Source organism: Passer montanus, unplaced genomic scaffold (genome assembly GCF_014805655.1).
Source record: "Passer montanus isolate IOZ18808 unplaced genomic scaffold, ASM1480565v1 scaffold4, whole genome shotgun sequence".
In the NCBI taxonomy this organism is placed as follows: Eukaryota; Metazoa; Chordata; class Aves; order Passeriformes; family Passeridae; genus Passer; species Passer montanus.
Genome location: NW_024368818.1, coordinates 11,768,452 through 11,780,356, shown reverse-complemented (window position 1 = coordinate 11,780,356; position 11,905 = coordinate 11,768,452). Strand labels below are relative to the sequence as shown.

At 41.6% G+C, this 11,905-nt stretch overlaps 2 protein-coding genes across 3 annotated transcripts; both read left to right on the top strand.

Moving 5' to 3' along the window:
• Positions 1-32: 32 nt before the first annotated feature.
• ANKRD49 (ankyrin repeat domain 49) lies at positions 33-2,197 on the top strand. Of its 2 annotated transcripts, XM_039718515.1 has the most exons (3): positions 33-215; positions 446-716; positions 1,253-2,197. In XM_039718515.1, exons 2-3 carry the CDS (start codon positions 459-461, stop codon positions 1,709-1,711), a joined length of 717 nt encoding a protein of 238 aa, XP_039574449.1. In that variant the 5' UTR covers positions 33-215; positions 446-458; the 3' UTR covers positions 1,712-2,197. The 2 variants fall into 2 exon arrangements, with proteins under 2 accessions (XP_039574449.1, XP_039574448.1); XM_039718514.1 differs by having other exon boundaries at positions 34-716.
• Positions 2,198-3,307: 1,110 nt separating this feature from the next.
• CUNH11orf97 (chromosome unknown C11orf97 homolog) lies at positions 3,308-7,960 on the top strand. The gene is made up of 4 exons (XM_039718750.1): positions 3,308-3,395; positions 3,893-3,997; positions 5,605-5,730; positions 7,830-7,960. The coding sequence occupies exons 1-4, from the start codon at positions 3,320-3,322 to the stop codon at positions 7,835-7,837; spliced, it is 315 nt and encodes a 104-aa protein (XP_039574684.1). The 5' UTR covers positions 3,308-3,319; the 3' UTR covers positions 7,838-7,960.
• Positions 7,961-11,905: the final 3,945 nt, after the last annotated feature.

Genomic DNA, 11,905 nt, shown 5'->3' with positions numbered 1-11,905 from the left:
GGGGCGGGCGGGGGTCGGTCGGTGTCTTGCGGGGCGGGGGGGCCTGCCCGCGGTGGTGTGGGCCCCGCGGGGCGGAGCGGGGCCGGTGCTGCGGGCCGGGCCGGGCAGAGACTGCCCCAAAGCCCGGGCTGCTCTCCAGACCCTTTGTTAGTGCAGTGAGCAGCGTTTGGAGCGCACTCAGCAAACCCCGAACAGTGCTGCGCTGCAGTGTGAAGGTGGTGCCGTTCGGGGGTCGGGGTAACACGGTGCTTTTCTAGCGGGGATGTTAGCTGTGAGTTCTGGCTGAGCTGGGTAAGCAAAGCCCGGGTTAGCGGAGGATCACTGAGTTTTCCCTTGAGTTTTGCTGTTTGTTGACATCAGCATCATCCATCAGATAGTTTTATTGACAGTGCACCGATAACAGTCACAGTTGGCATAAATGCTGTTGTATATCTGCTGCTCACAGATGCTGACTGAAAATGAATAAAGACAAGCAGGCTGATGAAGATGATGATGACAGCGAGCTGTTTGAAGACTTCACAGAGCATTTTAACCAACTTGAACTGCTGGAGACGCACAGGCATTTGATTCCTGTAGGAACTCAGAGCTGTTGGTCAGGACAGTCTGATGATGATGATGATGAGCAAGAAAGAACGGAGGAATGGTACGAAATGCAAGAAAAGAAAATGGAAAAACATCCAGAGAAATTGCTACTCTGGGCAGCTGAAAACAATCGGGTAAGGCACTTGCTCTGTAAATATATATAATTTACAAGAGTGTTCTTTTGAGCACGTCTGAAGTCTCATCCACAAACATGGGCAGCTGAAAACAATCGGGTAAGGCACTTGCTCTGTAAATATATATAATTTACAGAATGTTCTTTTGAGCACATCTGAAGTCTCATCCACAAACGAAAATTTACCTATACTTTTCTTTCTTTCTCTGAGCTGTTTTGATCTGCTTTTGCTAGCCACTGTATGTAAACCATCCCCCTTTGTAGCTCATACACACTAAAGCATCTCTGGATCCATTGGCTTTTAGAATAAATTTTGATTCCAGTTTAAAGTTCAAGTAACAGCACTTTTCTTTAACTTCTATAAACTGAAAGCATGCTAGGCTCTTCATGCAAATAGGCCTTTTACCTGGGGTGGAGAGACTGTGTCTGAGATTTTATAAGTGCTTTTGGCACTGACAGAAATTAAACTTCAGGACCATCAAAGCCGTGCATCTTGTTTCGTAGCATCACGTGAAGTTCCCTGTTTTCTTTAAACAGCTGAGTACCGTGAGGAGGCTCCTGACGGAAAAGCTGGCTCCAGTGAACGCTCGCGATGAAGACCAATACACTCCTCTCCACCGAGCTGCCTACAGCGGGCACTTGGATGTTGCACACGAGTTGGTGGCCCAAGGGGCCGACGTCCACGCGCAGACCGTGGACGGCTGGACGCCCCTGCACAGCGCCTGCAAGTGGAACAACACCGGAGTGGCCGCGTTCCTGCTGCAGCAGGGTGCGGACATCAACGCGCAGACAAACGGTCTGCTGACACCCCTGCACATTGCTGCAGGGAACAAAAACAGCAGGGAAACCCTTGAGCTCCTGCTGATGAATCGCTACGTGAAGCCAGACTTGAAAAACAACTTGGATGAAACTGCCCTTGACATTGCAAGGAGGACTGATATCTATCACTACCTTTTCGAAATAGTAGAAGACTGCATAAACACTGTGTCCCCATAAAAGCTTGTGAATGTGAGGTTTTCTGCCTCTTTCTTGTTGGTGTTCTGCATGCCTGTTGGTGGTGGTCTGTCTCTTTGCAACAAGGTTTTAACGTAAGATATTTCAGTATTCTCAGAACCGCTCCTGCCGCGCAGTTCAGTGGTCATGCTTGTACTTTGAAGCGTTACTGCTGTTAGTCAAGGTGGTCAGAAAGTCTCAGTAATTCCTGTGAGTTTCTATTTAATAAGTGCAGATTTGGAGAGGCCTTTGTAAGCTGTCTGTAGTGTCAAAGCAGGGGGGAAAATGGAATATTTACTTGATGTGAAAAAATTCTGGCTTGGTTATGCAGACTTTATTACGGCTCACTTGAAAATTATTTTTTGAGAAATTCTAACTTTTTTAAAACTGCATGAAAGCTCAGAATGAATGTAACTTATTTGGGTGATACACAAAATGTTTAATGAACCTAATGTAAGGCTTATTATAAAATAAAATATTCAACCCAAAGTATTTTGTCATATTTTTAATTGAAAGCCCATTTATCAATGCAATTGCCTGTTCAGAAATCAAACACATTGTTCATAGGATAGAAAGTAGTTTTCGTTTATTTTTTTCCTGCTGCTTTTCAGGGAAGTGATTTTCTATCAAGATCCTGTTTACTTTTCCCTTGCAATTAAGTTGCATAAAGACTTAATGTCAAGAATGTGGCATTAGTTGGAAAAAACTAGCCACAACCATGTGAGGATAAACAGCCAGCATAGTCATGTCTGATTTAGTTACAGGTAACTGAGTGTTTTTCTTGCACTTTTGAGTTAGTACACTAAAATTTTGCCATGGTAAGAGCACGCAGTATGGTTTTCAGCTTCAGCTTTACCATCTGTAATTTAGAAGTGGAGAAAGTCACTTCTCTGTTAAACTGAAAATTGAATCTAAGTGCTGAGGTACTGTCACTATGAGAGCTGTGGTAAACACTGTCCCATGCAGATGGCTCACTGAGTGATCCCCAGCTCCTTCCATTAACATGCAGCACAACTGTAGCAGTAGCAGCAGGGCTGGGATATGTTGGACCACATTTGGTGCTCTGATCAAGCTACTGCGAGGGCATCTTGGTCACCCACCTTTTAGAAGCAGTAAAGTTCAGCACTTTCTGTTGGAAAATGGAAACAGCTTCTGAACCATGAACGGTGTAACATGGTTTTAATGGTTATTATTTTTAAAAGTTTGGTTTCAGAACATCTGTGGAAGGAGATGAATATACCTTGAGATGCATTAAGGAATAATAGAGATGTGGATTACAAGGCCACTTCAGTCCAATAAGCAGTGTCTGAAGACGCCTCGTTCTATGACCGAGCTAGTACTTTTGAGTTTCAGCAGATATACATCAGTTAAACTGGACTCTGTCGTTCTTCCCCTCAGCCCGGCATCCTTCCCTAGGGCAGGCCCGTGGTGTCAGCCCACAGTGGTGCGCAGTTTGTGATGTGCGCGCCCCGCTGCCGTGCCCGTGCTGAGTGACGCACAGAGCAGCTGCCGATGGCACCCGGAGCTGTCCCGGGGCCGGCACGGCCCCCCCTGCCGGGCAGCCTGGCAACCCCCGCGGCGCAGCGCGCCCAACGGCCCGCAGCGGCAGCCATGAGGGCGGCGGCCCGGCACGCAGCCGCCGCGGCGGCCGGAGAGCCGGGCAGCGAGGCCCGCGGCGAGCAGCCCCGTGAGCACGGCCGTCCCCGGTCCCCGGCCGCCCTGCCCCGCTCCGCCGTGTCCCCTCGGGAGCCCAGCCCGGGCTCCCCGCGGCTCCTCACTGATGTCCCCCAGCCCTTGGTGCCGTGCGGCGTCCGCATCCCTCTTCAGCTCCCCGGAGACTCCTGCAGCGAGGATGTCTTCTTGGATGCCTCTCCCTCTACGGCCCTGCCCTGGGGTGTCTGGCACGGGGAGGCACGGTGACCGACTCCCCGAGTGGCCCTGGGGTGGCTTTGGCTACCAGCACACCCCGTCTGGGTGGAGCCACCAGGGTCGTGTTCTGTACCATCCTCCTGTCCTGAGGAGGAGGACCTGGCAGAACACTGTCACATATTTGTAAATTATTTGGTTCACATTTATTGAAGATGGATGCAGAGTAGCATAACTTGACAATTGCATTCAGCAAAGTACATCAGCATTCAGGGCATTTATAATAACTGGTTGGTTTGTAATGTATTTTATTAACAGGGCAGAAGTGTGTATATGTTGAGCCACCTAGAAGAGTTAAAGAAATACTGGAGGAGCACTTTCATTTACAGAAAGAAGAATGCAATATTAACCATCCAGCTGCAGGTAATCCTCCTTATCAGCAAACAGCAAGTATTTGTCAGGACAAGTGATCGTTTTGAGAGACTGTGGCAAAATTACAGAACATTTATGTAATATCGTGCTGAACATTTAGAAACAGCAGAATTGCATATAGTCTTTATTACTTTTTTCTCTCTCTTTTTTTTTTTTTGGTCAGAAATTATGGGATCAGAGAGAACGCAGTTAATTCCATATGATATATCAGTTCAATAAATCAGAAACAATTGCCAAGCAGTAGGGAGGTTTTGTTACCTTTTTCTTTGAAAGAAATGCTGTGGTTATTAGTACACTGTTTCTCTTATGTAGGATTGAGACTCATTTCTAAACTCACTCAAAATGAATTTAAAACAGTTGGACTCACAGACAAAAATGTACCTCAGTTAGGTGATGTAATCAGTACCCAGCAGATGTAAAGACCATTTGAGCCTGTAATTCTTATTACTGTGATTAGGCTCTGTAGGGAATTACAGCACCTACCTGCAAATGACTGACTTAGGTAGCTTCTGTGTGTAGTAAGCAGAGGAAAAAAGGCACTTTGGACATTCTTTTGACTTGTCCTAGACACCTGTCATTGTGTGTGTCATGCTCTAAAAGTGCCTGTTCTTTTCCTCTTGACTGAAAAGGGATCCGGGACACAGAGCTGAGTTGCAGATGTTAACACTGGTCTGCTCAATCTGATCATGTGCCTAATGTTACTAAGAGCTGAACGCAACTATCTACACAACTATTTCTGCATCCATCTGCTAATGGATCAAAATTGTCTGGACTATTTCAGTCTGGTTATAAATGGGTGTTACTTTATATGTTCTCATGACTTTTGAGGAGTGTATGACATGTATGTTAAAAGTGCAAAGATAATAGAGAAACACTACACGAATATTTGTTACAGGACTCTATAGTATGGATCTATAGCAAGCTCAGTACAGAAATGGTATGTACAGCACAATGTTATAGGCATAGCATAAAATGATGAATGATAAATATGATAAATATAGATGCTGGTGTACAGATTATTCAGTGAGTACTGAATTCCTTTTTCAGCTGTTTGGACAATTAGAGATGCTTACTAAGTGGCCTGGGCTCTGATAGGCAACAGTTGGCAGGTTGGATGGTTACTGTTCTACACAGTTTAGACTACTACAGGCTAGTGTTTAAAATAAATTAGATGGTTAGTAAATTGTAACCTTTCCACAAAATAAATTAGCTTTTAATTTTGTTCTGATGGTGATGGCTTTGGTTTTTTGTTTGGTTTGGGTTGGATTTTTTGGGGCGTGGGTGTTGTTGTTTTCTCCATTTTTATGAGGGCATGTGGTATTCCAGTATGACCAAATAAGGATGCTGCCTGCATCAGTGGTATTACTGCTGTTTCATATTTATTATAGACAAGCCACATCCTGCTTGGGTTGGGTGCCTGAGTAGTCCTTAGGGCTTCTATAAACAGTAGAGAGCGTTGTGCACCTTTAGCCATCTGAATTTCTCTCTGAACATACCAACATGTTTTCAATAAGTATGGGAGAATATTATTGTGTAGTTTATTAATTCTAGAACAAGCAATCAGTTATAAAGCTGTTCTTTTGCCAAATTGTTAACAGTGGCCCTGGAAGGAGTTTGGAATGTGAAGAACAATTTCTCCACCAGAAGTCTGAAACCAGTGTCACAGAACAGCAGCGATTTACTTTTACAGCCTCAGTTCTACTCAAGACATGCAAAAGTGAAAAGTAAGAGTCCATAATAAGAAACTTTTACTATAACACCTCATTTTTAAGTTGCAGGGCACCTTTCTGCAGAGCTAACCCATCTCATCCTTTAGTAAATAGGCAACAGACTGAAATCTTTGCAGAAGAAATCAGTTCAGGGCTGCTGTGTTGAGTTATCTTATTTCATATTCTGAAACATTTTGTAAAGCTTCCGCATCTATTCTGTGGAATAATCACTTGGTTCCTACTGGTAGATGGGGAGTGTTGGTTTCATGTTCATTATGAACCTTACTGTTCTTAGTATACAACCCTAAAAAATTCAATTGTTTGGAAAAGCACTCCTCCAGCACACCTCCTGAAAAGAGCTTGCTCTAGGAATTCTTTCAGGCATTTTAGTGTTTGCCTGCAGTGGTCAGCTGGTGCTCTGGGAAATGTGTTTCTCTCTTTACAGTCTGTAGAGTGTAGCTTTTGTGGAGCAGACCTGTTCTTTATAGGTTTTAACTTAGTGTGTGCCCACATTCTCTCCTAAGCTAACTCTCTTTAAACTCTAAGGAAACAGTTTGTTTGCTTTTTAAGAGGAATATTTTTAATGCCATGAGCTTGCAGAGTGTATGAAATCAACATATTTTGCCATTACATGAAGCTCATTCCCACATTCTTGGGGGATACTGGTTTAAAAATGCAGGTTTATAAATACATGACTAGCACCCCTTTCTTCCTTCCTATCTTGATCTTGTGAGATCAGGAGATAGTGGCATCTTAGTTACAAGAGCAGCATGGATTAAGCTATTATTGGTATAAGAAGTGTTTAACCACTACAGCCTTCTGCCACACTTAGAGTTACTTTAGAGTAACTTTAGAGTTACTTACTTGTAAGAATACTTTAATTTTAGAGCAGACCTAACACCTACAGAATGACTCGGAGTTTTGAGATGTTGGCATCATTTTAAAGCTCATGTACCTCAGGCTATAAGAAGTGTTTAACCACTACAGCCTTCTGCCACACTTAGAGTTACTTTAGAGTAACTTTAGAGTTACTTACTTGTAGGAACACTTTAATTATTGAGCAGAATGACTCAGCTTTTGAGATGTTGGCATCATTTTAAAGCTTGTGTACCTCAGGTTTCTAGTGAAGGCAAGCAGAGTTTTCAAAGATCATGATCTTCTCCATTTCCTGCTCAGAACCATGAAGAAAAAAAGCTTTAAAACGAAGCTGAAGTTCATTCAGATTTATGTGGGTGCTGAAAATCTGTTGATTTTCTTTGACTTGTAGGAACACTTTAATTATTGAGCAGAATGACTCAGCTTTTGAGATGTTGGCATCATTTTAAAGCTTGTGTACCTCAGGTTTCTAGTGAAGGCAAGCAGAGTTTTCAAAGATCATGATCTTCTCCATTTCCTGCTCAGAACCATGAAGAAAAAAAAGCTTTGAAGCGAAGCAGTTCATTCAGATTTATGTAGGTGCTGAAAATCTGTTGATTTTCCTTTGGGAATTTGAATGAGATTTCATTCTCAGGGACTGCTGCTAGAGACAAGGGATGCCCTTCTCACTAGATGTGCTGCCTGTTTTGCAGTGGGCAGGCAGGCATCATGAGAGAAGAGGTGGCAGAAAATGGGAGAAAAACTGGGAGCCATCTAGCTTCAGCTCCTGTGTTCATCAAACCATCTCCATTCATGCACTCTTTTCTGTGTAAGGATCTGGGGAAGAAAGGAGAGACTAGTGGGGAGATGGAGTAGGCACAGGCTATAGAAATGGGCAAAAGGGAAGAGGTAATGAGAGAAGATGAGCCCGCTGTGTTTAGTGCCAGAGGAGAGGAACCAGTTAAGGAAAAGTAAGAAGCACTGATAAGGGGAATAAAAAAGGAGACATACAGAAATTCCTGAAGGAAACAGAAAAGAGGAGAATACAGTTCAGGAACACAGAGATAGAAACTGAAAAAAATGAAGGGAAAATATGCAGAAGATAGAAAAAGAAAAAAATGTATTCATATTGCTGAATTTACTTAAGTAAATGGAGTTTCCTTCTTCCTTTTACTGCTTTTCCCTAAAAGTGACCAGTGGTTTGGAGGGCTCACTATGTGGTGTCTCATCCATCCTTAGACAAGATGTCTTTTTTACAGATTGCTGAATGTCAGTGCTGTGAAGACCTGAGCCTGCTTTGATGTGTCAAATCAAACATCAGCATAACTAGCTACCTTTGGAAAAGTAGATGTTTCTTTATAGGATTTTGAATAAAGTTCTACTTGAATCTACCTATTTCCTTTTTGTTGTTTTTTTCACATCCTCATACTACTTTTTAATCTGATCATGTAAGTAGTCAAATCTGAACCATATTTCCACCAGTGATGAAAACGTCACAATCCAAAGATTACAAGATGTTCTTGCTGAAAAATGTTTAACTGTGAAAGCACATTTTCATAGTTTTCTCTTTTGCAAAGTGATTCTAAGTTCCAGCAGATGGTTTTAATGTAATTGATGAAGTGGCTTATAATGCTTTAGGCTGAGTTCATTCATTAAACAGAGCATTTCGAAGGTGTTGCAATAAGGTAGGAAAATTACGAAAGAAAGGCCTCATAAAATGAGACCTGTTCTCTCAGATCAGTGGCTAGCCTGTCATTTCTTCAAAGCGAAGCTAGCACTTTGCAAGTTCCCACATAAAAACAATCCTGCTATGAACAATTTGTTAACATAACCATCTATTCCTGGGTGAAAAACAACTAGCACCTGCATAAACATTAAATCTATCCCACGAGAATCATTCAAGAAAAGATGTAAGCAATTTAAGAATAGAGAGATTTGAAGGACAAGAAAAATACCTTTTACTAACCAATAGAGTAATTGACAAGAAAGATACTAACCAATTGGAATCACACATGAGGTCAGTAAAATGATGTAAAAAGAAGAGGCAGCAATAAAAAAAGCCTTTGATACATTGCTCGGTGTGTCATTTCGTCCGTCTCTACAACAACAAGAAGGCAAGAGTTTGTGATTCAGTCTCTAGCCTGATTTAATGGAAGTTTAACATAAATAAGCCTCTCTCCATGTAAGAGCTATCATAATATCGAAGAGCCACAGAGACAGCATGGAACATGAAATAACTTACCACTCTTCACTCTTAAACCCTTATTACAGTGAGGTAACACCAAATGAATATTAGTTTGCTTTGTATTATCATGCCACTTACAAAACAAATCTAGATCCTTCATACTGTATAAAATCAGAAAAGATATGGAGTCCTCCAGAGGCTGTTTCACCATGGACTTCTGTGTGCTACAGGGGCACAGCTGACTCTGTGGTGTAGTCAGTGTTCCCCATGGGCTGCTCTGGCTCCTGGAGCACCTCCTGCCCTTCCTTCTCCACTGACCTTAGGGTCTATAGGGCTGTTCTTCTCACGTATTCTTACTCCTCTCTTCTCTGGCTGCAGTTGCTTCAGTGCAGTGCCTTTTTCCTTCTTTAATTTGTTATCCCAGAGGCACTACCACCGTTGCTCATTTTCTCAGCCCTGGTTAGCAGTGGCTCTGTCTTGGAGCCAGCTGGTATTGGCTCTGTTGGACACAGGGGAAGCTTCTAAAACTTCTCACAGAAGTCACTCCTGTAGTCACCCCCTGGTACCAAAACCTTGCCTAAGAGGTGGAGATGGGATTTGTTTCTGGGCCTCTCAGTTCCTCTGGAAGTATCTATAACACACTGAATATTTTTAAAAAGGAAGTCTCAGTGACAACTTTGTGAAACTGGACTTCGGTTTCCCTTGGTTTTTTTTCTACAGTTATCTGTGAATTAAATCAGATGTTTGTTCTTTGATTTTCTGGATCTCTGGTCTGACATTAGAAGTTTGATTCTACTTTTATATCAGTGAGAAGGGAAAAAGAGAAAAACCAAAACCAAAACAGTCCCTCAGCAGGCTTCAAGTCAACTCTTTTCAGTGTTTCCATCTGACTCCTAAATGAAAAGGGTTATTGTACTGAATATTGTACCTGAGGCACTAGAGAGGTAGTTCCTTTTGAAAATACTGTTCTCACTTTTCAGATGCAAATTTGATCGTGAATCACATAATAGCATTTGAAAAGCACTGGATTTTTGGACAGAGACTTCGATTAGGTCTGTTGTAGCTTGCTCCTGCTTTGTTTCATTTTTACCCTACTCTCCTCTCCTTGCTTTCCCATTCTGTTTCATAATCTTATTTTTAAAATTTCCAGATGTGAAGACTTTCTGGCTCTATCCTGGATTCCTGCACTAACTCAGTTTTGGTGCAGCATTTGGTGCTCATTTTCTGCCTCTTTTTGTGTGATCTTCTACAACAGACAAATTCCTGTTGGATCATTTGTACTGAATATATTACCTCACTTATGTGGTAATTCTTACCTAGTCTGATATATTCATGTTTGTGACCTTTTTATGCATATCCTCTTTTATTTGAATAAAACAAAGAAATTTGTTCAAATTTAATATTGCATAATAATAATGTTATTAATATTACAGTAGTATTTGTAATATTTTTATCATATTTCATTAAATAGGGTGTTGGGTAATTTAAATTACTGTGCTCGCATTTTATCATAGTGACTTTTTATCATCTAACTCTTTGGCTCTCCTTTTCTCTTTTTTAATTTTATTATTTTGTTGCCAAACTCAACACTACTGTTTTGAAAGACAATTGTTATCATTGTTTACATCATTATATCATTGCCTGTATTAGTACCAGTGATTAAACACTTATATTTTTCTAAGGCTACATCTACATTATTAAGTAATGAAGAACAACAGGAGAAGGTCAAGTTATTAAAGCAGTTGGTATTGAGAGCCCCATAATTAGATTATTTGTGATTTAGAAGATTTACTTCAAATTAGGGCTAGTTTTGTCTCCTGGACTGAGATATGACCCCAACCCCTGATCTTCAAAGATGTCCAAAGAGAAGTTTTGTCACAAATCCTTGCTCTCTGTCCTGGGAGATGCTCACTGGCTAAAACGAGAGCATCAGTGCTGGTTGCACTGATCACTGTCTCTTGCCACTGTGGCTGCACAAGATGAAGGCCAGTGCTGAAAAAAACCCAAGGAAGATTGAAATTATTGATAACTGCTTACAAATATCCACAGAGTCAAATTCTGTCTTACTGGCACTCACACATGTGTCAAAGTGTCTAAGGATCATGTGGGACTGTTAGGAAAATTTTCTGTTCTGATTTATGTTCTGGTCTACACTCGTAAACAACAAAGCTGTAGGCTTCAATGGAAAACTGAAGAGTGTCCCAGACAGGATCTTTCATTCACAGTGTGCACAGCACATTTGTTCATGCCTGTGCCTTGACCTGGAAATATCAACTTCGCATGGTTTTAATCCAGCATTGCTCACAGTCACAAGTGAAAACAATGGAAAACTGAAGAGTGTCCCAGACAGGATCTTTCATTCACAGTGTGCACAGCACATTTGTTCATGCCTGTGCCTTGACCTGAAAATATCAACTTTGCATGGTTTTAATCCAGCATTGCTCACAGTCTGCTCACAGTCACAAGTGAAACTGTAGCCCGGCAGAATATTTTAACCCTGCCTTTGCTGCATATGCAGAGACATGAGTTTGTCTGTCCAGAAACTGTTCAGGCATCAACTTTCAATTGGATCTTCTCATCATATTTCCAAATTCTAAACTTCCAAGCAGAAAGATTATAATCCTACATATGAAACACTAGGTAATCAAATTACAGGCATTTAAACTTCACGCTGAAATACAAAGGGCATCATTTATACAGAAAAAAAACTTTTACCAAGCCTTTTCATAGAGAATTTAGGTTCTTGGCAAAACTTGCATTGAAACCATGGGGACTATTTATGAAGAGACTGCAACATCATTCTTAGTGTCACTTTGGTACCAGACAGCATCCTCCTACACTTTGAAGCTGATCACATTTTCTTATGACGAAAAAACTTCACAAGGTTTCCCTGCCTGACAGAATGTCTGGGTTGATAGCTGTGGCTGAAAACACAACCATGTCTTACAGTACCTTTTAAACTGCCTTTGTGAAACAGTTGACAAATAGCTTCAAACACTTTTCTAGGCTTAAATATTTCTGAAGTGTGACAAAACAGAGTGAGTCAGAGTAGAGGAGGAAGCCAGTTGGGAAGTTCCAGGCAAAAATATTTACTGCTGTTAGTGATGGCATCTATTCAACCTTCAAATAAGCAAAATATTTTTTATTTTG

What these genes read in the sequence shown, in the direction of transcription:
- CUNH11orf97 (XM_039718750.1), top strand. Translation starts at nt 3,320, where the DNA reads ATGAGGGCGGCGGCCCGGCACGCAGCCGCCGCGGCGGCCGGAGAGCCG. An exon ending in GGCCCGCGGCGAGCAGCCCC is followed by an intron (nt 3,396 to 3,892) that starts GTGAGCACGGCC and finishes TTTTATTAACAG; the next exon opens with GGCAGAAGTGTGTATATGTT. An exon ending in TATTAACCATCCAGCTGCAG is followed by an intron (nt 3,998 to 5,604) that starts GTAATCCTCCTT and finishes AATTGTTAACAG; the next exon opens with TGGCCCTGGAAGGAGTTTGG.
- ANKRD49 (XM_039718515.1), top strand. Translation starts at nt 459, where the DNA reads ATGAATAAAGACAAGCAGGCTGATGAAGATGATGATGACAGCGAGCTG. An exon ending in GGGCAGCTGAAAACAATCGG is followed by an intron (nt 717 to 1,252) that starts GTAAGGCACTTG and finishes TTCTTTAAACAG; the next exon opens with CTGAGTACCGTGAGGAGGCT.